The sequence below is a fragment of the Amblyomma mixtum genome, chromosome 4 (genome assembly GCF_055824585.1).
Source record: "Amblyomma mixtum isolate Tamu chromosome 4, ASM5582458v1, whole genome shotgun sequence".
NCBI classification, from domain to species: Eukaryota; Metazoa; Arthropoda; class Arachnida; order Ixodida; family Ixodidae; genus Amblyomma; species Amblyomma mixtum.
Window position 1 is genome coordinate 102,300,030 of NC_143015.1, and position 27,083 is coordinate 102,327,112.

Sequence of the window (27,083 nt, forward strand, 5' to 3'; positions counted from 1 at the left end):
TATAGATGATGAAAAGTAAAGGTCCTAGTACACTGCCTTGTGGAACTCCAGACGTAACATTAGCGTAACATGAGTTAGAGTTGTTAACTGATGTGAACTGAATTCTAGATGAGAGAAAATCTGCTATCCATGCAATAATATTAGGGTGAATGTTCAGTTGGGAAAGTTTAAGCAACAACCTTTGGTGTGGAACGCGATCAAATGCTTTAGAAAAATCTAAGTCTCGGGTCTCGCGTGGAGCGAGATCGAGGACGGAATCAGCATGCCACGTCGGGTGCAGCTTGAACCAGCCCGGTACAAAGACTATTTCCTGGCTGACATGTTTCGGCAGCGCATACAGAAAATAAGGAAAACAGCCTATGTTAAGCGTCTGGAAATATTTTGGTCAGTAGGTCATGCATAGCCCAATCTGTCATTCCTGGTTAATTAACAGACTTCGTAGTATGCAGGATCATTTTGGTTGTCATATTTTTGATTCTTCTTGTTTCGCTTTTCTCCGAAGGTGTGGTGAGGTTTACGTACTGATTTGAAAGCCGTCAGTGTAGATCCGATGCTCTAAGCGTCAACTGATGCGTCGCTAGAAGGGATTATGTTTGCATTATATAGAGTGTTTACATTTAAAAAATATAGATGGCTTATAGCTGTGGTGAGGTTTACATATTGACTTGAGAGCCGTCATTATAGACCCAATGCTTTAAATGTCAGTTTATGCGTCGCTCGAAAGGATTATGTTTTCATTATATAGAGAGTTTACATTTGAAAAGTATAGATGGTGTATAATAGTGTTTATACACTTAGTTTTCTTCATGTGTGGAAAAGTATCTGTGGGAAGGGCAATGTATATTTAAGGCGAGTATTTTAAGATTTGTGCTAAAACGTCTTTGCCATTCGTTTGATCAAAACTGCTTTGATTTTATTGGAAAGCGCTGAGTTCGTGCTGCGAATCTAGCGCAGGTTATAAAACCGCTACCCGAAAGGCCGCATGCAAACACTCTGTAGAATCATACGAGAGACCGTTAGTACGCTCATGTCTCAAAGATTGTTCGTGCCGGCGTTGGCTACCGTTTCAAGCCTCGAAGCCTGAGCATGAAGTGTTTCCGCTTTGGTTCAGAGTTTTTCCTTATGTCAAATTATTGTTTGAGTATTTGAAAACAAGCATCTTAAAGAATTTTAAAGTTGCTGCTATAAAATACAAAGCAAAAGTAGCAGTATGAGTACATGTATAGAGTAAGTATACGGGCTTTCTCGTACTGCAATGACAAAGCCCTCAGCAACATAAATCAACGGTTGAGAAATTACTGGAGTTGCTTTTTAAGCAGCTCAAAAGCAAGTGCGGTTTGATCCGCGTAATATTGCTGTCTTACCGTCACTCCTAATTTTTTTCGGTCGACAACTTTTCAGGTAGGATTTGCCCTATGCAGGAGAGCCAAAGCCACGCTTCTTCGTGTGAGATGCGTCGCTCATAGACGCCCTTGCAAGCTGTCCATCACATCATTCATTCCACTACAGTCCCGGTGAGTAAGCCTCGCTTAGTATAAGTGAACAGTGGTTGGCATTTCAACTCTAGCGTTTTGACACTGGAAATATCTTAATCACCTCACAACTTGCCGAAAATGTTCATAGCGCGAACACCATAGCATCGATGCTCAGCGTTGGATGACCAACATGAAAACGAAGGGTTTTATTGCGAAAGCAATACTACGCCAGGTCTAACCGCTCGTCGCGTGGACCGGGACCCGTGGACCCCCTGCTCCTCGAGGAGCCGCCCCCGCACCTAACAGATAGTCGGATGTCAGACTCTATTGCTATGCGATGCGTGACGTCAGCTTTTTTGGTATCAGTTCATAAAGTTTCGTACAAAATCCAATGTAAGTGATGCACATAGATGGGCACATAGATGGGCAAGCATTGCGTCTCGCACGTTCTGTGCTAGCGCCGCGGTTGCCTCTCACCCGATTTGGTTGCGAAAGCAACACCACTGGAGCCCAGCTCGGTTCGTCGCCTATGCTCGTGGCGGTGCGGCTACCAAACGACCTTCAGTCGCCGTTGCCTAGCAACTGCCTCAGAGGGTGCTCGGGAAGAGCAACATGGGTAGGTCATTCTCTACCGTTGGCTGTGATAGAAACAGCCGCCTGCCAGTGCAGTGGTGCATCATTTAAGCGCTGCGTCACTTTGATAGTAATAGTATGAGGACTCGCCGAAATCTATGAATGTTAAGTAGGGAATTAGCAATTCTGCATTTATGGACATTAACGCACTGCAGCTATCGCGTCATACTCTTAAGCCGAAGCTTAAGTGTCCTCTCCAACTCAAGAATGAACACCTGCTTCCGTACATTTAACAACGTTAAATCCCTACCAATTTTTTTAGAGCAACATGTTGACTTGTAGTAATTAACAAATGAGACTAAGAAGCAGGAGGTGTCTATAGCGTGCTACTGTGCCTCAAAAACAAACTATATAGTGTAACCTGTGAGAAATGAAGACAACTTCAAATCTTTATAGAAAAAAATTGGCTGCGGTTTTAGCTCTGGTTAAACCTGGAGTGACGCGATAGCTACAGCTGGCCGAGTGGAACTCGCTCAGTCGAATTGCAAAGTCACTCTTTCGCCGCTCCGTTTAGCTGGGCGTTCCTTCCTCATCTTCGTCGTCCCTGGACATGGATTCACTCTCCCCCCTCTCCACTCCCCCACTCGGTTTCGCCGCCGCCGGCAGCTGCTCCGCACCACGTGACCAACCACGTGACCAGCCACTGCACCGCCACGGTGGCTACGGCGGTGCCACGCTGAAGGCCCGAAATGTTAGCATGATATAGGCTACCGGCGCACACACCAGCTGCGTGCTCTGACTTCACTCAGCGCATGCGCACACCTCACGAGGCGGGTGGCGTCTCCTCCACCGCGAGGCCCGACGCGCGCGTGTCCACACTGGCGAAGCAGTGGTGCCACGGTTCAGCGCGCAGATACGCTGACCTCCCGAAGCTGCTGGCGTAGTTTAGCTACAGTACAAAAGAAAAACATTCGAACCATAGTCCTGAAGAGGAAAATGCGGCACCAATTAGAGTGCGTGATATGGAGTTTACAACGAGTGTCTAATACTCTTCTTGTGATATTCCCGCCAATACTCAGGTTGGAACAGGTTCCATTGCCCTCTATCGTTATGCGTGAGTGGCACCCTTCCAGAAAGTCTGAGTACCTTCCATATGATTACCTGTGGGATTATATTAATCCGACCCAGGAATCAGCCTTAATCCACCTTTGCCTATTTTCTAGTCTGGCTCTATATTTAGGGATCGTTGGGAATTTTCGGGTGGAGGGGAGGGGAAGCAGCATCCAAATTTTGGGGGCCCTAATATTTTCTGCTAGATGGACTACTCAGATTTTCTGCCAGGTTGCCACCTGCAACCATGGGTATGTTTGGAAGTTGTGAGGTCACGTGACCTCTCAATCCAATATGCCGGTTGTCACCTGTCACGGTGGGCAGGTTGTGATGACGTCACAGGGTCACGTGACTTCACTCGAGCAGTGAGAAAATATGCTGACCGAGAAGCCGGAATTTTTTTTTTTGTGAGAACCTAAGTGCTTTTGCATTAAAAACACTACCGAACTTCAAAGATTTTTCTACACAGCTGAACATGTGAAGCAAAGATGGCTATAACATATTCGGTCGGATTCGTGCCGCATGAAGTTGTGCATCTCACCCACGATGCGCAGTGTCCTCTACAGCAATGCCAGTTCGTTTCTGAAATGTTCTTGTGCAGTTAATTTTGCCTGTGAGTCTGGCAACCCTTACACAGCTCTCCAAAGCTATAAGTGCTACGTGTTACCCGCCGTGCTTCCAGCGGCATGTTAATGTTAACAGATTATTTTGCCAAATGCCATAATGCGAGAATTTATAAAAACCTCAGCTCGAGGAAATCATCGAACAAGTTTCTGTAAATTAAGCTGCCTTAAAATTGTGACATTTTTTAGCTTAGAATTGTCCTTTTTCTTGTTTGTAGTTTGAGAGATGAAACTACTTGCGTGTCAGACTTGTGTATTAGATTTCGCTTTGGATCTGTTCATACATATGTGCCTGTTAGCGGGCTGTAGCTGGTACTCCTAGTAAAATTGCTGTTTCGATCTAAAAAACCATCACATTGGAATCCTGTACAGCGAGCCTTCTGCTATGCAGACCTCATTCATTGTATATGTGTATATGGCTCAGAGACCATCTTTTTTTCCCCGATGTGCACTCAGGCGAGCTTTTTTTCTGACAGCAAGGCTTTTTCTATGTCTGTGTTTGAAAATATCCAGTTATAAAGAACTAAGTGAATGTTCGATGGTACAGGTAACTACTTTTAGTATGCATACCAGATGTGTGATCGCCTGCCATCTGCATTTTAGCTCATTTTCTCAGTAAAAACGTCGTGTACCTCACGATCTACAGGTTGTAGTCAGAGGAAAGTTTCTGGTGTCGGCGGCAGGAATAATACAGCAGTTTTTCCAAAATTTATTTCTTTTAATTTTTTTGCCCTGCTCCTTATTGGTTCAGGCAAACCTGAACTCTAGCCAAGCAGGAGTGACGGAGGGCAAAAATAGCAGAGAAATATTCCTTGTATCTTCTCTGGACTGCATTTCATTTCATCGACCATTCTAGCACATTTACAAATATTAAGCGAAGTGCACTGTGGGTATAAAATATGCAGAACAGTAGAGGCTTGTTCCTCTCGGTATAACCTGCTCCGACGATTGGAGACGTCCAATTCTTGTAAAGGATCAGTTTGGTTTATGATATTTAGGCCGGTGGCTAAGCATAGCAGGTGATCAAGAAACCTAAAATTCTATCGTTGGGTTCATAATACATCCCGCGAAATGTTGTCACTTGCTAGATTCTCCAGAGGACATCTTTATCGATATTTCAGGAGGATGATGAAACAGGGAAAGGAGCACGAGGCAGCAGTGATTAAGATACGGGACTTTTACTTCCACACACCATGGTAAGTCCCCCTCAATGCTGTTTTAACAGAGTGCACCAAATTTTTAAACTCCAGGTAGATGACAGAATTACACACGAACTTCCTGGTTTAGTTTTGAAAGGCCACTTTTTCAGAAGCGCCAAAGCTGCCTTCTCCAGCTTGGCCTGTTGCACAGCCATAAATTTTAAGATTGCCTTCTCACCGAAGATTTCATTCGGAACGGCGGTGAAGCTAACCAGCTTGTCAAGAATTGCTCTCTCGAAACTTTTTTATGTGATTGTTACGATGTTGTGTTTGTTCATGCTGAAAGCAGCCGGGCACGCATGTCCCTTTGTAATTCGCAGCTTTTCGTTTAGCTGTTTTTCTCAACCACAGAGATATATTTTCGACAGCTTAAATAACCATTAGACCAGTTATTCAAAACTCTCCGAGACCTTTCGAAACATGGATCATTCTTCTTGGTTATTTGATTACTTTCTTTGCAGAGAGTCCGCACGATCCCAAACACATCGTTTTTTCCTCTTCAAACTTGTTTTTCATACATTCCATAGCGACTCTGTATGCATCATACTGACTCCACAAATTCTATAGAAACATACGGAAATTATCTCTAAAGTAACACTCTCCAGACACGCATCTCCTGTCTTAGTATGTTTTGCGTGTTGCGCTACGCATGATGCTGCATTCTGCTTCATCCATTCGCAGACGGGAATGTGCCTATAGCCTGTGTTTGGAGCTGTCTTCGCGAAGCCAACCAGGTTGTTTAGAACCTTTGCTTCTGCCGGGAGTGCTGCGTCCCGCTTTGCGTCTCCTGCAGCCATTGTCATACTACTGCGACGAGGTTAGTAATCTCAACAGCAATGCTCTTCTTGTGCTATCTCAACTAATTTGTCTATCTACCTAGCTCATTGAAGAGTCGTGCTGGTCATATCGCTGCATGCAAACTTGAAAAATCTAACTCTCTCGTGTTGTCCGAACTGCTTGTAGTTGTGGCTTGCGGTCGTGTAGAAGGGTGAATGCACAGTCATGAGTGGGAATAATCTTTTTGCAGAGAATTGCGAAGTTTCTGTTCTTCCTCTAGAAATTTTGAGACATTTTCTAGATTTTATACGCCAAGAAGAAAATTCGTTAGACGGCTGAAATAACTATGCTTATCACATATGATTGAGGAGTAATCAGTAAATAAAGTTTCTTAATTTATTCCCTGTCATAATCCTTACGACTGTACACGTTTTGTAAACTATTCAATTATTCGCCCGCCACTGCCGGTCTCCACGCGAACACGTTCTCCAAGGTGTCGCCGACGAGGTAGCACTTGATTCCTCGCGTTTCGCAGAACCATGGACGCAATGTCTTGTACTTGCCACCAACCCCTTCACCCTATAACCACCGCCATTCATCTCCTTCGTCCTATACACCCCATTTCCCAGCATTCCTAGCGCAGCCAAGCTGCACTGGCAGTGCTGCTGGCATGCCAACAGAACTGCGGCCGTTCATCTCTGCGAAAGTCTTATCAATGCGATTCGTAGATACCCGCAACTACCGGCAGCACAACTGCATATTCATTGAATTCAGTTTGATTTCCGATGGCAGGATGCCCGTCACCTCCTGGTCCATCTTGGTGTGACCAGCCGCCCAACACCCGACATCCCCGGAGCCTGAGCCTGACCTGAGTTCGTGTGGAATACCTGCGCCGCGTGCGCGTGGTAGTGGTCGTCACGCAGTCCAACAGATGGGTGAGAAGTTAATTAAGACGTGAGCATATTCAGGAAGATCCGTTGATGACACTTGGATCATTTACTATAAATTTCACAAATATGGCAAAATAGAGCGTGACGGATTCATTTTTTTCAAAACGCTTCCATCGTAGAGACCGTGGTGGCCAAAATCGCTCTCATGATAACGCCAGAAACTGTTCGAAGCTTAGAGCTGTCGGTGACTTGGCGCTACGGCTACATAAAGGCGTGGTGTCACTGTGGTAGCCATAATATCGAAATCGACGACTGCGGGGCCGGACTTTTCCTTGCGCTTCCTTTCGCCTAGCACATGCCTCTTCATCTTAGTTTTTACCTCGGAAAAAATGTGACGGATGATTTGGCTTTTTTTATATAGCATCCATTATTCCTTGCATAAATGTAAAAATCAGTCGTAACACGAAATGACGGTCTAGAGTGTCGATGAATCCGTTCAGATATAGCACAGAACCATAGTTCGTTGCCCGCCCTGCTGTAACGGCTTCAATTAGGGCTGTTATTTTTGCCCTATTGAGGCGAAAATTTAGCATTATAACATTTTTCGCGTAACTTCTTGATAGCAGCCACAGTCTCTTTTTGTTTATGACATTGCTTGTTTGGAGATCAGTTTTAATGACAGAATAAAAGAATTGTGATCATTTTCTGTTTAATAACTCTCTGGAATCATAGAATATGGGAGAAAAACGAAGAGGATATTGTTTGGTTTGGTTCATGCGGTTAAAATCCCAAAGCGAGTAGAGCTATGAATGATGCCGTAGTGAAGGGCTCCGGAAATTTCGACCACTTGGGGTTCTTTAACGTGCACTGAGATCGCAAAGTACACGGGCCTCTAAAATTTCCCTCCATCGAAATTCGACCACCGCGGCCGGGATCGAACCCGCACCTTTCCGGTAAGCAGTCATCAAGGTGCCATGGCGCCCTCTCCTGTGCGAAAGCCCGCATGCGTCCACGCTGGAGAGGCTTAGCGAAAAGTATAGGGCAAAGAATCTAAGGCTTTCCAAACGCAAAATCTGCACGTTTAGTTTAGGTGCATTACTTCAGTAAAACAAGTGGAGAAGAGAGACGCTGAATCTCGCAATAAGAACCTTGCGCAGCTGACCAAGAGTGGCCGCACATAGGTAGCCACTTCGCATCACCAACTCTCCTTGTGAGATAGTCGTACCTTGACTACTTTCTGACAAGGACACTCACAACGGAGCCGAGAAAGGCTTTATTTATGCGCTTTTGGTCAGATCAGACTACTGTGTCGCGCTAACGGCGTGCACTGAACATGATCTTCTCAGCTGGCAGGACAATTCCGACATCACCCCATTACTCCCTACCTCCTGCAAAAATTTTGTTCTCGACATCTGCCAATTTGATGAGATCCATTTGCTTCCCTCGGATATATTATATAGTACTGTAATCTCAATATATCTTGTAAAGAAAAAGATGGCCGGCAGCTGCAGCCAGCTGCGACAGTAAGCGCGGCGAACGACAGAGGTGGACAGCGCCGTGAAGCGAAGGCGTCGGACGGTATAAAGATGCTAGGGTCGTCGGGAGTAGAGTCGCAGTTAACGGATATCAAGACGTCGTCAGCCGCAGTCAGTTTGGCGCTCGTGGTTGTGGTAACACCCAATGGGTCTTCGCCGAAGGGAACAAGTTCACTTCGGCGCGAGTGCAGTTGATCACGACGTGATGTTGGGAGAGAAAATCCCTTATGATGACGTCTTGGGAGAGCACAACGAAAAGCCGCCATAAGTGGCGATTTTGCGACGCAAAGCGAAAAACCAGCCAGCGTCGTCGTCATTTCTTTGCAGTTGGCGGCACAGTTTCTCGCTCAAGGCAGGTACAGCAGCGCCGATGTCAGCCAAGGCAAAAGCATCGCTGCTGTGCGCAGAAACTTGCTCCATATTCGGCAGAGAAAGTCGAGGCCTTGAACAGGTCAGCTCCTTCCTTTCCCAGATCAAGCGCTTTGTCCGTGAGAAGATTGCTCGGACACTCTCGCATGCTCCCCCTGACCCGCCTGCACGTTCTCGGGCGCAACTGTCCGCGGCGCTACCATCGGTTTGCTTCCAGCCTCCCATTGCAGCGCGGTTTACCTACACCGAAGCCGTCAAGCGACCCCGCCAAGAACCTTTGGTTTCGTTTCACCTCCAACATGGTCTTCTCCCTTTCCTGCCACCCGACCACCACCCCAACGTTTGTACCAATGGCGCACGACGAACAGCATCCCTATTTGTTATGGCTGCGGCATTGTCGCCAACGTGATGCGTCACAGCCGCCGCCGGACCCTGTCCCCAGTGGCCGATGCCAACCCTCAAACCCTTCTTCTACGTCTGTCCGAAGCCTTTTCGCCACACCCCGCATCTCCACAAAGATAAAACGGGCGTTATTTCTTGCAGGAGTATATCTGTTGCCAAAGCTGGGTACAGAAGTCAGACAGGTCCGGGCTCAAACAGTTGGCGCTGTCGTCTCACGGAACGTGTTCACTCTGCCCCTGCAGCTGCCGAACATCTTACTCTTTACAATTGTAGTACACCTCCCTTCCTCCCTTCCAAGAACCCGGCTGGGGCTGAATTTCGATGGAAGCGAAATTCTAGAGGCCCATGTACTTACTGTGCCATGTCAATGCACGTTAAATAACCCCGGGTGCTCGAAATTTCCGGAGGCCCTTACTACGGCGTCCCTCATAGCCTCAGTCGCTTTGGGACGTTAAACCCCAATAAACTAATCCAAGAACTCGGCGGAGAGGGAGCTAGGGATAACAAATTTTTAGTGGCATGAAATACAGAGTTCCAGCTGAGACTATAAGTAAATAGTCGGTGCCTGTTTTATTGGTGAAGCAATATATGGCTCTCTGGCAATGAAACCGGGTGGTGTTGAGCGCAAAAGTTGTCGCGAAAAATCATGGATGACGTCAACGTGGTTACAAAAGAAAAATCAAATTTCCTCGGAAGGCGTGGGACTGAAACCAGGTCTTTCAAATTGCGAGGCCAGCACGCATCCTATAGTCCACAAAACATCTGCTATTCCTTTACTTAGGCCACAGAACCGCATTGCTTCTTAGAGAACAGATCTGCCTTATTACATATGCCGCGCCTTATGACTGTGTGTTAATCAGTAGGTGAGCCATTAGAAAGAGAGAGACTATATTGAGCAACTCAGTAAGCCATGCACAGGAAATAAAAATAAAAAAAAATGCTCTCGTATCCAAACCGCGTATATAGTGTTAAATGCCCTCCGTGACACACCCGGCTATATTCTTATGCGCCGTATTCGCAGGAAGCTGTCCGCTCTTCGCCGCGTAGCAGACGACTTGTTCGTCCTCAAAATTCCGGCGTCTATGCTGTGTTTGCTGCAGGATAACGAGCAGTAAGTATGATGAGTCGTACTTCTCACTGCACTTCACACTTTTTTGCACAGGGCCACACATTCTTACTTAACTAGCGAGCACCTTCTTAACGAGCACCTTCTTAACGAGCACCTTCTTAACGAGCACCTTCTTAACCAGCACCTTCTTCTCTAACGAGCACCTTCTTGCTTAACTAACGAGAGTAGAGCGCTGTGCGTGTGGTATGAACACTGTTACCCACTACATTCAGCACCATTCGTGCACACAGCTGCTGGGTTCGACAATGTGGCGAAATTGGTTTCAGGATCCGCGAGAGACATTGGCAAGGATCCGCGAGAGACATTGGCACTACTCTCCCGGGATCACACGCTCGTTGACCAGCACACAGTGTGGGAGCAACATAAAATGCATGTCATGCGTGAAATAATGTTTGACGCTGTTTGCTTCATGTCACTCTTCCTAAAGATTACGTACAATAGGATATTAACCACTTTTAAATAAATACTCCCACGATGCTTATATAGAGTAGTCAATACCGCGAAAAAATCCTTTTTAGTGCAACCCTGCGTGTATGTGTGTGTGCGTGGATTGGATCGCTGGAAAACGCAAGGCTCAAATGCAAAACGTAATGGCTGGCTAGTTGGAAAAATGCACCATAACATCGGGCCAAATGACTTAAAAAAACACATAGTCAGTAGAAGGATCGTTGGCTGCATGCTTTTCTCGTAGTACACTATAGCTACTACCCACGCTTGGTGTCCATCTTACAATAAACAAACTCTTCGGACAACCGATGTAGTCGTTTAGCGGTTTTTAAATGAATTACGCAATGGGCCAGACAAGTGCTTTTCTGCCAACGAAATTCATCGATATGAACGTCGTAAGCACACTTAGTTTCCAAAGTGCGTTCCCGTAAATAGAAACCTAATGTCGCTCAGTGGTTGTTGCACGCTTTATTTCATTGTTGGGTGTGACGTGTCTTTGTTATTCGGCTCGGCTGGAAGAGACGCAGTGTGTTTTTATGACAGTTACCCTCTTTCACAGCCACCAAGCAGCCGTCAGGTTTCGCGCAGTCGGAACCTGCTCAGGGCCGGAACCCATGGTGGTTGCAAGATGCAGCGCTCATCGTCGCAGCCTTCCTCACACTACGCGGACGGGTGAGTGCCTGTTCATGAGGGCTAATGTGGCATCGCCGAGGATGGTGTAATGATAAGTGTGTATCGGCAACACAAGTGGGGAATAGCCTTTTTTGTGTAGTAAGTTTTTCAGCGCAATTTTATTCGAATATGTATGATCTTAGCAATTTTCCCATAGCAGAATATTTTGAAACCAGTGAAGGAACCCTTTTGGCTCCATGCAACATTCTTACCACAGCTTCAGGATTCGATGATGTGGCAGAGTGCCTTTGAGGACCGATGAAAGACGTTGGAACATCTTTTCTGGAACCCCTAACATTGCACACAGTGTATGTTGCCGCCCTATCCCTATCCTTTCTTACTACCGCACCCGCCTGTGTACTGTGCGATGTCAGTGCACATTAAGGAACTGCATGTAGTCGAAATCTATGGAGCCCTCCACTACGGCGTCCCTCATAGCCTGAGTCGGTTTGGACGTTAAAACCTCATAAACCTCAACCAACTCTGGCTCTTCCCTCTCTTTCCCTCTCCCTGTCCTTTTATTCCCGCTTGCCACAGCTCGGGTGATTAAGGTTTACATGGTAGATGCCGGGGCTGACAACATCTTTTCCTTCCATTGTTAGCTTTATTTATAAAAACCACTAAAAACAAAACAACAAACTAATGCTCTCTCCAGACTCTTCAGTATTTTTGAATGTGGCAATAAAAAAAGTTGAATTCAAACCACAAAGTCCTCACAGGGTGCCAATCCATTTTAATTCTAGTGGCGGCAATGTTGCTTAAAAAGTCAGTCGCATATGTACTATGTGTGCAGAGTTTTTTTTTAATATTTCGTGAATACAATGTATACCGTATGGCCATTTTATCGCGTAGGCTATAACGAGCAGGCTGACATAGAGTGCGGATAACTGTTTGAACCGCCTCACCCCTAAAGCCAATTAAAGATTTTGGCTGGCTGAGTTAGCGCACATCATTGTGGACGCGATTTAGCTATGTATTCCATCATGTGCCAGGATGATTCAACACACTGGAGGGGTCTAAGAATTCGCTTTCATGGAGGTGGGTGTTGTGCACTTAAATGTCAGTGCAAGTTAAATAATCCCAAGAGGTAAGGATTATTCATTTACGTGGCAACCAACGCTTTTCCATTCAAGAATCAGTGGAGCACAATTTCGGTGTTGTGTCGCATATTTTGGCGAATGAGTTTAATAACGTTTTTTTCGCTGAGCAACGGGTCGCAATCCAAACTGTGAGCTCGACGAGAATGACAAATAGCGTTTCGCCATCGGCTTTCCTTCCTCTTATGGCAGAATCTGACCTTTTTAGCATTTTGTTTTTTTTTTGTTGTACAGTTGTTGTACAGTTGTAAGGATTTAGCTGCACAGTTGCGACCCCTTCCAGAATGTTTAGCCAAGTATCCTGTCATTTTTGTATTTTCCTCCAATTTCAGCGTTCAGGAACCGACCACCGTGCCGAGCTGACCCCGAGCCGTCCAAGGAGCCGACAACCGAGCTGTCTACTTCCAAGGTTAACCCTTTTTTCACACTTTGTCGAAACGCCTTCCGAGCGAACGCTGTGGGTGATGGCTTCTTGAATAGGGGAGAGGAACAAAGAACAGCGCAGCTCTGGGCTGGTTCTTGGGCTAGAGGAACCCCCCCCTCCAACCACTAAGGTTCAAATACTGAGGTTCTGCCCGCGCATTTTCCGCTGTTGTCTATGAAAACAGCATAACCCTGCTGAAAAAATGAAAAAAGCTATATCATGGGAAAATTCATAATTGTTGCGTCATATAATTTTTTGCACAAATATTATACACGTGTCAAACAAGGTGATTGCATTCTTAGGACAAAACGTGTATGCGGTTACTATTGCATCACACGCTTCTGATATCCAGGCTTATTTTTTTTCCAAATGGACCAGATTCATAAACCGAAGCTAAGTCGAATTATACTGTGATAGCAAGCAAATGCAAATAAAGCTCTAATTAAACGAGATTGTGGCCGTCGCGGTAGCTCAGTGGTTATGGCGCTCGGCTGCTGGCTCGAAAGACGCCGGTTCGATCCCGGCCGCGGAGGTCAAATCTCGATGCAGGCGAAGTTCTAGAGACCCGTGTTTATTGTCACAAAAGGAAGAGTTAGGGAGCAGGGGGGCGGTGGGGATAGATAGATGTGGAGCTTCAGTGGTCGGTCTTCCCTATTCCAGGATCCCGATGGACTCCGCCGCTGCCTTGGCCCTCGTCACCAGCATAAGCTGTGTGCTCGGGTCGGAGTCAGTCAGGCTGTGTCCCTGTGGGACGTTAAACCTCCATAAACCTAAACCGTTCGAAATAGTTTCTACTTGTTTAAATCTAGACTGTCATAGCTGAGAACCATTAATTTAAATGAAGATCAAATAGTAATCTGCTTTTTATAAAAAATATCAACATAAAAAGGATGTTATGTTGGAACTTCTATAAGGTATTTATGAGAAACTGTGTGATTCACATATTCTGTATTGAGCTACGATTGTCATTATTAGGCAACACAGGAACGCTGGGCGAATACTTGCAAGACAGCCCTTCGCGTGCGTTTGATAACAGCTTTCTTTATCTTTACCGATATGTAGGAGGTTCCATTTCAGGATGTGGCTTCGTGGCATCCAATACATATTGATGCGGGTAGACGACGACGACAAAGAGCGATGGCACGAGTGGGAGGAGTAGAAGACGACAACGAAGTTCGGACTGTGTTCTCGGTGGTGCCGCTCGCAGCTATTCTTGTCTATTTGTAAATATCTGTAAATATATTCTTTCCCGCAATATATTTGGTGGAGGTGCGGCTTTCCCCTACGTCTACCGACGACGGAGCTCCGCAGCGGCCGCCAGTTGCCTTCACTCATCATGGCCCAAGACGCCGCCCAGCAAACGTCAGCTCCGGCCATGACATCACTCGTTCTTTCTCCCCCTCGTGACCCTGGGACATTTTCTGGTACCGACAACACTGACGTCGACGACTGGATCAACATGTACGAGCGAGTGAGTACCTACAACCGGTGGGATCCGACCCTTATGCTCGCAAATGTAATATTCTATCTAAAAGACACCGCCCGGGTCTGGTATGAGACGCACGAAGACCATCTGACCAGCTGGGACGCGTGCAAAGAGAAACTCCGCGAATTGTTTGGACGGCCGCTCGGCCGAACGCTTGCCGCTAAGAAGGACCTCGCCTCCCGAGCTCAAACATCTACGGAGTCCTATGTGTCGTACATTCAAGATGTGCTGGCCCTCTGTCACAAAGTTGACGCCAACATGCCCGAGTCTGACAAAGTCGGCCACGTGTTGAAGGGAATCGCAGACGATGCCTTCCACTTGCTCGTATACAAGAACTGCACTACAGTCGACGGAATTATTAAGGAATGTCGACGCTTCGAGGAAGCCAAAAGCAGGCGTATTAGCCAGCCGTACACACGCCTCCCCAACACGGCTGCGACTTCTTCATGTGAAGACTTGCGACACCGGGAAACTCCATCGACCCCAGAAAATGTGACCCGCATCATCCGACGCGAGCTCGAAGCTATGTCCCCTGCCCCCCTGCATCTACATGATGGCGACAACCGCTCTTGTACAAGCTGTCGTCCGCCAAGAGCTTGCCAACCTTGGTTTTCAGCCCTTCAGCCCTGTACGGTCTTCACCACCACCCGAAATCACTGCGATTGCTCCTGGACGACCTTCGTACTTATCTCCACGTCGCCGAAACCCTAACGATTGGCGGACAACCGACGACAGGCCCATTTGTTTCCATTGCCACCGCATTGGCCACATCTCCCGCCACTGTCGAAATGATTGGTCCCGTCGCAGCACATACCGTCCTCTCAGCTCCCACCGCGACGACGAACAGCCCAGCCACTACACGCCCCCTCCAGCCCAGCACAGTGCTACAGTCGACGGCCAGATTCCCCGCTCCAGCCGCTCCCCGTCCCCCCTGCGTCGACAGTCTCGTTCGCCCCAACGCCGTCGCTCCACTCCTGGCCCCTACGGACGCTCGCAAGCGGAAAACTAGACGCTGCAGTGTCTGGAGGTGATGCTGCAGTACAGCCCCAGTCCCAAAATCCTCGATTAGCCCTTCGCGCACACCATAATTTGCTCGCCATTCATGTCGATGGAGTGCCTGTGCGAGCCCTGATCGATACAGGCGCGCACGTAACCGTCATGAGTTCAGCCCTACGACGCCGCCTCCGAAAAGTACTGACCCCTGCACCCAAAGCCGTTCTCCGCGTTGCCGACGGCGGAACGCCTCATGTTGTTGGACTATGCACAGCCCGTGTGACCATATCCGGCCGCCGTACATCCGTTCTGTTCTCTGTTCTGGACCAGTGCCCTCATGAAGTCATTCTTGGCCTCGACTTCCTGTCTGAGCATTCAGCCCTCATTGACTGCGCCACTAATGTTGTTCAGCTTGACCTTCCTCTTTCTGCTGAGTCGCCGTCCCCAGTTATACACCGTCTTTGTGCTGTCGACTTTGTCCGTCTACCGCCTCAAGCCGCAACTTACATTTATTTCTTATCTGTTCCCCCTGTACCTGATGGTCACTACGTAGTCACTCCGGAACTTGACGTCACCCTGACGCGCAGCATTGCGCTTCCACACATTGTATTTACAATGTCGGCCAACCGAGCGTACCTTCCGGTTCTGAACTTTGGTTCATCCATCCAACCGCTCCCGCAAGCATCTCACTCGCCACGCTGTGCCCTGCTGCCGAATGTGTGATATCAGTGGTGGACAGCTGCTTACCTTCCACTCAGCAATGCCGGCTGCCTGCGGCCCCATCAACAGTGAACCCAACGGACGACTACGCCGACATGATCGCTTCTGACCTACCGCCGATGCAAGCTCGCGATCTTAGGATCCTCTTATCATCTTTCCGCGACATATTCGACTTTGATAGCCGTGTTTTGGCTCGAACCTCTGTGGTGACGCATCACATAAACACCGGTGATTCCGCTCCTCTCCGCAGACGTCCGTACCGAGTGTCCAGCGCCGAACGCACCGTCATAAATCAAGAGGTGGACAAGATGCTCGCAAAAGACATCATCGAGCCCTCGTCAAGTCCCTGGGCTTCACCAGTCGTCCTGGTGAAAAAGAAGGACGGCACCTGGCGCTTCTGCGTTGATTATCGGCACCTCAACCGCATCACAAAAAAAGACGTATATCCACTCCCAAGGATCGATGATGCATTAGATTGCCTCCACGGCGCCAAATATTTCTCTTCAATTGATCTCCGATCGGGGTACTGGCAAATTACCGTTGATGAAAAGGACCGCGAGAAGACCGCCTTCGTGACGCCTGATGGCTTATACCAATGCCGTTCGGCCTCTGTAACGCCCCGGCTACCTTCGAACGAATGATGGACTCCCTTCTTCGTGGCTTTAAATGGTCCACTTGCCTCTGTTACCTAGACGATATTGTGGTTTTCTCGCCTACTTTTGCCACGCACCTCGAGCGCCTCTCCAATATTCTGACAGTGTTTCGTAACGCCGGACTTCAGCTGAACTCATCGAAATGCAAGTTCGGTCGTCGCCAACTCACTATTCTCGGACACCTCGTTGACGCTTCTGGTGTACGCCCAGATCCCATCAAAATTCAAGCTGTGAAGGACTTTCCTCTTCCAAGGTCGTCGAAAGATGTGCGCAGCTTTGTCGGCCTGTGGTCGTATTTTCGCCGTTTTATCAAAGATTTAGCGGGCATCGCTCGTCCCCTCACCGATCTTCTGAAGAACGACACCCCCTTTACCTGGGGCCCTGCTCAAGAGAACTCATTTTCATCCCTCGTCCATTTGCTGACCACTCCGCCCATCTTAGCACATTTTGACCCGTCGTCTCCCACAGAGGTTCGCACGGACGCCTCAGGATATGGCATCGGCGCCGTCCTAGCCCAACGTCAACAGGGTCAAGATCGAGTCATCGCTTATGCCAGCCGCCTACTTTCAGCCGCAGAGCAAAATTACACCATTACTGAGCGCGAGTGTCTTGCCCTTGTCTGGGCAGTAGCTAAATTCAGACCCTACCTGTTCGGCCGTTCATTCGCTGTTGTCACTGATCACCATGCCCTCTGTTGGCTGTCTTCACTAAAAGATCCCACCGGTCGCCTTGGTCGCTGGGCATTGCGCCTCCAAGAATACTCATACTCCGTCGTGTACGAGTCAGGGCGCCATCACCAGGACGCTGACTGTTTATCCCGATACCCTGTGGACCCACCTGACCCAGAGGACGCTGAGACCCTGCCCTGCCTCTTAGCTATCTCCGATCTTGCCGATATTGCCAACGAACAGCGCCACGACTCATCTTTACGTCCTATCTTTGATGGCATCCGTTCTGCAAACCGATCTCTGTCTCTGAACCTTTATGTGCTCCAGAACGGCATTTCGTATCGCCGAAACCTACGCTCCGATGGCCCTCCGCTCCTGCTCGTGATACCCCAACGTCTACGCTCTTCTGTCCTTGAAGAACTGCACGATCTGCCGACAGCCGGTCACCTTGGCGTGTCCCGCACGTACGCTCGGGTGCGGCATCGCTTCTTTTGGCCTGGTCTCTATCGTTCCGTCAAGCGTTACGTGGCCGCTTGCGACCTGTGTCAACGTCGGAAAAGGCCCTCCACTTTGCCTGTCGGTCTTCTGCAACCCATCGACATACCTCCGGAACCTTTTCACCGTGTTGGCCTTGACCTTCTTGGCCCTTTTCCAACGTCCCTCTCCGGCAACAAGTGGATCGCTGTCGCAACTGATTATACGACTCGGTACGCCATCACGCGTGCTTTGCCGTCCAGCTGCGCTACCGATGTTGCCGATTTTCTTCTGCAAGACGTCATCCTTCACCACGGCGCCCCTCGTCAACTGCTCACCGACCGCGGTCGTTATTTTCTATCCAGAGTAGTTCACGACATTCTTCGTTCGTGTGACACGCAGCACCAGCTCCCGACAGCTTACCACCCACAAACCAATGGGCTTACGGAAAGGTTCAACCGCACGCTCACCGACATGTTAGCCATGTACGTGTCGCGAGACCACCGAGATTGGGACGCAGCCTTGCCTTATGTGACATTTGCATATAACTCTTCCCTTCATGACAGAACAGGCTATTCTCCTTTCTACCTTCTGTTTGGTAGGCATCCCACCTTGCCTTTGGACACACTCATGCCGCCTTCTTCAGCACCCACCACTACTTACGCTCGGGACGCCATCTCCCAGGCCACGCTGGCGCGCCAAATAGCCCGTGGTCGGCTCCAAGCCTCTCAAGTTTCCCAGAAGTCAGCCTACGACCGCCGTCACCAGGCCGTCGAATTTACCCCAGGATCACTCGTCCTTCTCTGGACGCCCTCTCGCAGCGTCGGTCTCTCCGAGAAGCTCCTTTCGCACTACCGTGGCCCTTACCGTGTCGTGCGCCGTGTTACCGACGTAAACTATGAAATTGCTCCCCTTGAAGCCTCGCCATCGTCATCTGGCGCCACCACCGACATCGTCCACGTCTGTCGCCTTAAACCTTATCACGACGCTCATACGTCGCCGCCCTAACGCCGAGACGGAGTTTCAGCAGCCGGGGGTCCTGATGCGGGTAGACGACGACGACAAAGAGCGATGGCACGAGTGGGAGGAGTAGAAGACGACAACGATTGGATTGGATTGGAAAACTTTATTCACCGGCAAAAAGTGATTTAAGGTGAGTTCTTGGTCGCGCTAGATGGCCGTCAGCCCGTGGCTTACGGCGACCTCGTTGGCTCGCTCCACTGCCCGGAGTTGGATCCCCGGGTCGGAGCTGAGCAGCACGGCCTCCCACTGCTCGGAAGTTAGGAGCTGAATTAGGTCCGGGGGAGGTGGATCCTCTGGACAGTTCCACAGGATGTGGTCTAGTGTGGCTCTGTTGCCGCACTTGATACATTGGGGGGAGTATTGCCCGGGGTACATGAGTGAAAGTACCGCCGGGTTCGGGTGGGAATGGGTTTGCAAGCGACGCCAGGTGGTCTCCTGGGTCTTCGTGAGCGATTTATGCGGTGGAGGGAAGATGCGTCTTTCGAGGCGAAAGTGCACTGTGTTATGTCGTGAAACGAGTTCATGCCATCCCTCGAGAAACTCGAGTCAGAGGAGCCCACTGCCCGGCCGACGAAACCTCGGGCGTAATCGTGGGCTGCCTCGTTCCCCGGGTTGCCCGAGTGGGCTGGAACCCATAACAACTCGATCTCCCTTGCGGGGGTGTGGCGGGTGCTTTTGAGGATTTCGAGGGAAATGGGGGAGACGCGGCCCCTCGCAAAGTTGCGTATGGCTGCTTTGGAATCGCTGAAAATAATGTCAGCTGATGTGTTGGCTATGGCTAATGCAATTGCCGCTTCCTCCGCCGTCTCGGAGGAGGTGGTGTGTATCGTGGCGGCTGTTAGGGGCGAACCGGTCCCGGTCACTGCGCCTATCGCGTACGCTTTGTGCGGTGTTAGATATTCCGCCGCGTCCACGTAAGCGGTCGCGGGGTAGTCCTTGTATTTGGCGTGTAAGGCGCGGGCTCTCGCCTTGCGCCTTCCCTCGTGGTGCGTAGGGTGCATGTTCTTAGGTAGGGGTTTGACAGTGAGCATTCTGTGTACTTCGGGGAAGAGTTGTTTCGAGTCCTCGGTTAGGGGTTCGGCGTTTATCTTTATACGGTGCAGGATGGCTCTACCTGCCTTGGATCGCGTGAGACGTGCATACTGGGAAGTGAGGTGTGCTTCGCACAGTTCGGGTAGCGTGTTGTTTATGCCAAGGGCTAGCAATCTGTCGGTAGGCGTGTTGTGCGGTAGACTGAGCGCTGTCTTGTAAGCTTGACGGATGAGGCACTCTATCTTGATCTTTTCCGCTTGATAGAGGTGCAGGTACGGTAGAGTGTACACGAACCTACTGAGGACGAATGCTTGGATCAGTCGGCAGAGGTCGTTCTCCCTCATGCCGCGTCTCTTGTTTGCTATTCGTCGTATGAGCCGGGTGGTTTGATTGACCGTGGCGGTCAGTTTGCCTATCGTTTTGCTATTCCTGCGGTTGCTCTCAATGAGCATCCCGAGAATTCTAATGGTAGATACTTCCCTGATAGGGTGTCCTCCTACATTTATGTGTAGTGAAGGTGGGGGTGCCTGGCCTGTGAGGCTGCCTCTCGGTCTGTCTCTGAGCACAAGCAATTCTGATTTTGGATGCGAGCATTCGAGCCCCGCGCCAGAGGCATGCGACTCGATTACGTTGACGGCCTCCTGCAGCGAATACTCTATTTGGCCGTCACTGCCCGTGGATGCATCCACAGGGTGATGTCGTCCGCGTATAAGCTGTGTTGTAGACCCTCGATTGCAGCCAGTTTCGGGGGTAGCGTGATTAGGGAGAGGTTGAATAGGAAGGGCGAAAGGACCGAGCCTTGCGGCGCGCCTCTGCTTCCTAGGGGGATGGGATCGGACGTGAGACCTCCGAGCGATAGCTCAGCCGTTCTCTCCGAGAGGAAAGAGCGAACGTAATTGAACGTTCTCTCCCCTGGGTCGATGCGCGAGAGGTTCGTGAGAATGGCTTCGTGTGAAACGTTGTCGAAGGCCTTGTTTAGGTCTAAACCTAAGATAGCCTTCGTGCCTTTCCTGTATGAAGGGTCTAGGACGTCTCTCGAGAGTTGGAGCATGACGTCTTGCGTGGATAGGTTCGCTCTGAATCCTACCATCGTGTGTGGGATGAGGTCGCGGTCCTCCGCGTAGCTTTGTAGCCTGTTGAGGATAACGTGCTCCATTAGCTTTCCCACGCACGATGTTAAGGATATGGGGCGGAGGTTTTCTATAGAGAGTTTTTTGCCTGGTTTCGAGATGAATGTGACCCTGGCGTGTTTCCATACCTGCGGGATCTCGCCTTCCCTCCAGTACGAATTCATCAAGTCTGTCAGTGCCGTCACCGACATCAGGTCTAAGTTTCTGAGTGTCTTATTGGTTACTCCATCTGGTCCCGCCGCAGAGGTGGTGCGGAGTTTGCCGAGTGCAAACCACACTTCGGCGTCCGTGATGTCCGCGTCTAGGGTCTCGTTAGGGAGTCCCTCGTACGCGGGAAGCGGGTCTGTGTGTGACGTGTTAAGGTAACGGTTTCGCAGGTCTGCAAGCAGCTCTGCGTTCGTGCCTTGGTGTTGGTGTATGAGCTGTGCAAGTTGATCACGTTGTGTGGACTTCGTCTGCGTGGGATCTAGCAGGTGCCGGAGCAGGAGCCATGTTTTCTTGCTTCCCAGTTGTCCGGTTAGATTGTCGCAGATCTGTCCCCATTGTTGTTTCTCCAGTTCTAGCGTGTACGCTTCGATCTGTCTTTCTAGCTGCGCTGCTCGGCGTCTGAGCTGTCTGTTGTGACGCTGGGTCTTCCAGCGTTTGAGTATGCTGGCGTTCGCCTCCCACATGTGCAGGAGTTTCATGTCCGTGGTTTGATGTGGGTCCGTGGTTTGTGTGTCTACCGTGGTGGCTGAGACGTCCTCTTTGAGCGTGCGAGTCCACTCAGCGAGGTCGTCTATGTGCGTGGGTGCGGTTTGTTCCCGGAGACGTCTGAACTTGTCCCAGTCTGTGATTCTGGTGCGCGCGGGTGGGGGTTTGTGTGGCGTGGTATTAAAAGTCGTGGATACGATGTAGTGGTCGCTGCCTAGCGTGTGTCCGGTGTTTGACCATTGCGCTTCGCGCACGTTTTTGCTCAGGGTGAGGTCTGGCGATGTGTCCGCACTAACACTATTGCCGATTCGCGTCACCGCTTGGGGGTCGTTTAGAATGGTGATACCTAAGTTTTGGATTGTCTGCCACAGCCTAGTGCCTTTGGGGTTGGTATTGCGATAACCCCAAGCCGAGTGGTGAGCGTTAAAGTCGCCCACTACTAATAGTTGTGCTCTGGCAGCCAAGCGCGTGACTTTTTGGAGGAGGTCAGGAATTCCCGGCCCCCTGTCTGTTGGCGAGCTGTACAGATTCAGTACGAAGAGGTTGGCATCCCCCTTCTTTCTGGGTACGATTTCGAGGAGCGTGTATTGCGCACTCGAACTATCTATGGTGTGTTGGATCGCGGTTATGTTCCTTTGGACCAGCGTCGCAGTGACCGGGGCTAGCGTCGCCGTCGAGTCTGCAGGGGTGAAGGCTTTAAAGCCCGGTAATTTGACCGGGCTATTGGATTCCTGGAGCGCTATAATATCCGGCTTGTTTGCCGAGTGTTGAATGTGAAGCTGCAGGTTGCCCCGCTTGTTGCGGAACCCCCTGCAGTTCCACTGCCATACGTTAATTTGCTGCTGCCGAGGGGCCATGTTGCGGCATTTGGGGAGTTAGTGTTTGAGATGGGTTTGGGCTGGGTGGGAGTGGGAGTCTAGCTTCAACGGCCGTCAAGCGGTCCGAGAATTGTTGAAAGACTTCATTTAGTCTGTGCGCAAATCTGGCCTCAAACGCCGCGAATCTCGTCTAACTCGGCGTTGAGTGCGGATTTGATAATCTCTTCCGAGGCAGTAATCTTTGCGCTGACTTTGTCCATTATGGTGAGTTTGGCTTTGGGTTGCGGTTCCTCCTCATGGGAGGCTTCGGCGGTGCGTTTCTGGCCTGCTTCCACTTCAGTGGGGGCTGGGCGTTTAAGGCTGGCGGGCGCGTCGAGTTCCATCGCTTTTGTGGGAGGGCTCGGTGTTTGCGTCTGCGGTTTGCGCGTGGGCGTCTGCTGTAAGGGTGGTTGAGGTGTAGGTTTGCTTAAGGGGGTTAGATTGGGTTTAGGTTGGAGACGGTTTTTAAGTTCTGCCATTTCTCGACGCATGGATGCAATTACCTCCTCTAATGTGTGTATTTTTCCTAACAGCTCCTGTTCCCGAGCAGTGGCTTTGGAGGCCATGGCCGCCCAGCTCACCTGTTTTCCGGAGCGGCTGCTGCTTCTGTCGGAGCGGCTGTAGTCGGCGTTCCTTCGGCTGGCACTCGAATCTCTACTTGAACCGAGCGGTGGATAGGATGTCGATCGGTCGCGGGACTTGCTCTGCTTGCGCTCCTTCGGTGTTTGATTGGAGCGTTCCTTGGAGCGGGACTTGCGAAATTGCAGCTGCTGGTCCGGTTGGGGGGTGGAGCTAGCGTCTTGTTCGTTCTTAGACGGTGGTGCGGGCGCTTGATGAAGCGGTGTTTGCAGTTCCTCCGGCCCGTCATGTGGGAGCCGTTGCAAACGATGCATTTGGCCGTGCATTTGGGTTCTTCGCCTTCGGGTGGGGCTGGGTGGTTCTCGCCGCATCTGCGGCATAGATGCGTCGCAGGTTTGGGACACACGTCGGTGCGATGGCCCGTCTTGCGGCAGTTAAAGCACGTCTCAACGCGGCTGTGGAAGGGGAAGCAATTGAAGAGGCCTGCCCTGAAGCATATCGAGCGGGGGACTTTGCTTCCGGCGAAGGTGATCACGATAGAGGTCGACTTGCCGAGGCGGCGGGCCGCCACCACGGGAATGTCCGGGTTATAATCGAGGAAGCCGTTGATGATCTCTTCGGGCGTCTCGTTCCAATAGGCGTTGTATATGATGCCCTTTACGGACTCGTATGGCGGTGGGATGTATGCGGCCATGTCGTACGTTTGGTCACCCAGCTTGAGAGATTTGAGGTTGACGTAAACCAGTACTCTGGTCTTTACGGGGGTGCTGATGGTAAACGTGTTGTTGATGGGGTTGATACGGATGCGATCATGGGCTGTTGCCTCTTGATGCGGGAGGTTGAGTTCACGGCAAACTGCCGCGTGTATAACTTGTGGGCTTATGGTGCGTAGAGCCAGGCTACCGCGGGGTCTGACAACGACTTTATATTCGTCTGTCGGCAGGCGGGGAAGCGGCGGCTGCTTGCGTTTCGGTGGCGATGTCTTCTGTTTAAGCGTTGACTTAGACTTGTCCGTGGACGGGGGGGCGCCGACAGCGACGCTGCGCTCCTGCGTCGACGGCGTTCCCTTGGCGTCGCGGGCGGTCTTCCCGGCGTTCGGGCCGGTGCGTCGATATCGGTCGTGAAGCCTAGTGATGAGCTCCCAGTTCTTGTCGGCAAGCTGGTCTGGGGTAGCGTCTTCACCTACTACGGTGTATTCCATTGCAGCGTTCAGGATGCCGGGCTCCATGACTGCGGCGGCGGTGGCGAGCCCCGGCGGCTCCGCGGCCCGCGCTAGACCTAGCGTTAGGCCTAGTCAGGTGGGGCACGGAGCGGCGGTAAAAGCCCTGAAAGCGGGCTAAATTCGGGAGTCTCCGGGCCAAAAGTGGTGTCGGTGGGAGCGGACCACTTTCACTGACCTTTTGGGACGAGGCACGGGGCCGTAGGTTGAAAAGAATCGCCAAAGGCGGGCTGTTAAACCGGAGCTCATGCGACGCGCGTCCACACGGCTCGGCGGCTCCTGGCGTTCCTCCCGAGGAGGAAAAGTTGGCACAACAGTTTCGGTTACATCCGATCAAACCTATTTCGACGGAGGCGAAATGCTAGAGGCCCGCGTACTGTGTGATGTCAGTGCACGTTAATGAATCGCAGGTGGTCGAAATTTCCGGAGCCCTTCACTACGGCGTCCCTCATAGCCTGAGTCACATTGGGACGTTAAACCTCCATAAACCAAACCAAATGCAGCGATCGGCTACAAAGGAGGTCGTCGAAATCACTCCGGAGACCTCCACTACGGCCCCTATGCTTTCCTTTCTTTCAGTCCCCCCTTTATCCCTTCCCTTACGGCGCGGTTTAGGTGTACACCGGGACATGTGAGACAGTTACTGCGCTATTTTCTTTTCCAAAAAAAACAACCAACCAATTTTGAGTGGAGTACGCCACCTGCCGGCGCCACTGCCCGGCAGGTGGGTGTTTCAAACACAACCAGGGCTTGTGAAACTCAGGTTGCTCTTCCGGATCATTAATTTGGTTATGGTGCTCGGCTGCTGACCCAAAAGACGCGGGTTCGATCCCGGCCGCGGTGGTCGAATTTCGATGGAGGAGAAATTCTAGAGGCCCGTGTACTGTCCGATGTCAGTGCACGTTAACTCTTTCCCCAGGTGGTCGAAATTTCCGGAGCCCTTCACTACGGCGTCTCTCATAGCCTCAGTCGCTTTGGGGCGTTAAACCCCATAACCCAATAACACAATTTAACTGCCACCTGCCACGGTGGGCAGTTTGCTCACAGTCCTGTGGGCAGGTTGTGATGGCGTCACAATGTCATATGACCTAAGTGGCAGGTGGTCCAGCAACTTGTTCGCTCAACCCGCCGCCGACGTCGCCGACGACGATGAAGACGCCGGGTTTTTAGCTGAACCGATCAATGACGCTATCGCGTTAAATAACGTGCATAGCGTGGAACAATGACTCAGGCAGATAGAATTGGTGGTGGTGGTGGTGAAAACTTTTAATTACTGAAATAGAGTTTGGGAGCCACACAGTGGCCCCGCTACATGGTCGGCGTCCCTAGTTCGGGACACCGCATGACAATGCCCCGTCTCTCGCCCGTTTCACCAGAGCCCTTTGGGACTCAAGCGAGGAGCAGTTGAGGAGGGCAGTCTCTTTATACCTCTCTGGAAGGGGTAGGGGAAGGGGGAGGTGGGGACTTTGAGTACACGCCCACACCACGTGGAAGATATCACAGGTCTCCCCACAGTGCGGGCATCGCCCATCCGTGTTAGGATCGTAATGCTTTAAGATTGCAGGACAGAGTGGAGTACCTGTCTGCAGGCGCCTTAAAGTTCGCTCCTCCGTCTTACTCAGCCCCTTTGCAGGGGCCGGGAAAAGGCGGTGGATGTCGCTATAACGCGTTATAATTTCCCTGAATCGCAGCAGCGGCTGGTTAGTCTCCGAGCCAGAAGAGCTGGGATGAGGAGCCCTGTGAGTAAGCGCTCGGGAAGCCGCGTCAGCAATTGGAGCCATAGACACTGCAACACGTTACTAGCGGGCGTTGCGTTTGCATCGAGCTCTCAGTTTCGCCTTAAATTGGTAAATTGGTTTTTGAGGAAAGGAAATAGCGCAGTATCTGTCTCACATATCTCGGCGGGCACCTGAACCGCGCCGTAAGGAAAGGGAGGTGGGAGTGAAAAAAAGCACCAGAATTCCTCGCGCTGCATGGCTTTAGATATCGGTTTTTTATTTGTTTCAAAAACCTCCATGACATCGTCTTGTCCGTGGGTTGGAATTGACCGTTGAGCCACAGAACTTTGCTAATTATATAGTGTTCATTAGTGAGTTTTATCAAATTGGCTACCTAATTGGGATACTTTTCACAGTAACTGACGGTCCTCGCGGCTTATATGACCCGTTAGCAATGAAATCAGGCGGCGTCGGCGTCTAGGAAAAGTGGTTCGCAAAACCCACAATGACGCCATCAGCAAAGGGAATTCTTTCGAAGGTGCGGGAAATGGAAACTGAACCAAGGAAGAAGGTCGCTGTCGTCGCTTATACAATTCGTCCTTTGATTGCGCATCCTTTACCTTCACAACATCATGTACCAACTAGGCCCTACCCAAGTTTTGTTGAATATACAATACAATACATACAATACAATACATCTTTATTTTCCAGAAACCAACTGGATGACCTCTTGGGCTAAAAGCTACACAAAAGCTTGACGAGGCCCAAGAGACCATTACAAGGCAGCAGTAGTAGTAGTAAAAACATTTATTTATTTTTTTTTTCAAAAGGAAGAGTTAGGGAGTAGGGGGATGGGGATAGATAGATGTGGAGCTACAGTGGTCGGTCTTCCCTAGTCCAGGATACCGTTGGCCTCCGCCGCTGCCTTGGCCCTCGTCACCAGCATAAGCTGAGTGCTCGGGTCGGAGTCAGCCAGGAGGGCCTCCCACTGCTCTAGACTAGGGCTATTTACCTTTGGTAGTAAAGGGCTTTTTTCGCAGCCCCAGGTGGCGTGGTACGTTGTGGCGTAGCCCCCACACCACACGCACTCTTTCGCGTATCTGTTCGGCCACATTT

At 50.4% G+C, this 27,083-nt stretch overlaps 1 protein-coding gene and 2 long non-coding RNA genes across 3 annotated transcripts; 2 read left to right on the forward strand and 1 right to left on the reverse strand.

The window, feature by feature from the left end:
• The first annotated feature begins 32 nt into the window (after positions 1 to 32).
• On the forward strand, positions 33 to 1,698 carry LOC149347640 (uncharacterized). The gene is made up of 3 exons (XR_016292551.1): positions 33 to 294; positions 1,402 to 1,514; positions 1,624 to 1,698. It is a non-coding gene; the product is annotated as an uncharacterized LOC149347640 (long non-coding RNA).
• A 2,666-nt stretch (positions 1,699 to 4,364) lies between these two features.
• On the forward strand, positions 4,365 to 12,774 carry LOC149347641 (uncharacterized). Its single transcript, XR_016282574.1, has 5 exons — positions 4,365 to 4,977; positions 5,662 to 5,797; positions 6,550 to 6,692; positions 11,089 to 11,201; positions 12,631 to 12,774. It is a non-coding gene; the product is annotated as an uncharacterized LOC149347641 (long non-coding RNA).
• A 6,282-nt stretch (positions 12,775 to 19,056) lies between these two features.
• Positions 19,057 to 20,927, reverse strand: LOC149347642 (uncharacterized). The gene is made up of 2 exons (XM_089586033.1): positions 20,479 to 20,927; positions 19,057 to 20,440 (listed from the first exon to the last, which is right to left on the reverse strand). The coding sequence occupies exons 1-2, from the start codon at positions 20,925 to 20,927 to the stop codon at positions 19,057 to 19,059; spliced, it is 1,833 nt and encodes a 610-aa protein (XP_089442159.1).
• Between the last annotated feature and the right edge of the window lie 6,156 nt (positions 20,928 to 27,083).

Bases quoted from the DNA above. Each gene is read 5' to 3' on its own strand.
- LOC149347642 (XM_089586033.1), bottom strand. From the start codon at position 20,927: ATGGAGCACGTTATCCTCAACAGGCTACAAAGCTACGCGGAGGACCGC. The intron at 20,441-20,478 runs CGCGGACGACAT...ATCCACGGGCAG, and splicing joins GGTCTACAACACAGCTTATA to TGACGGCCAAATAGAGTATT.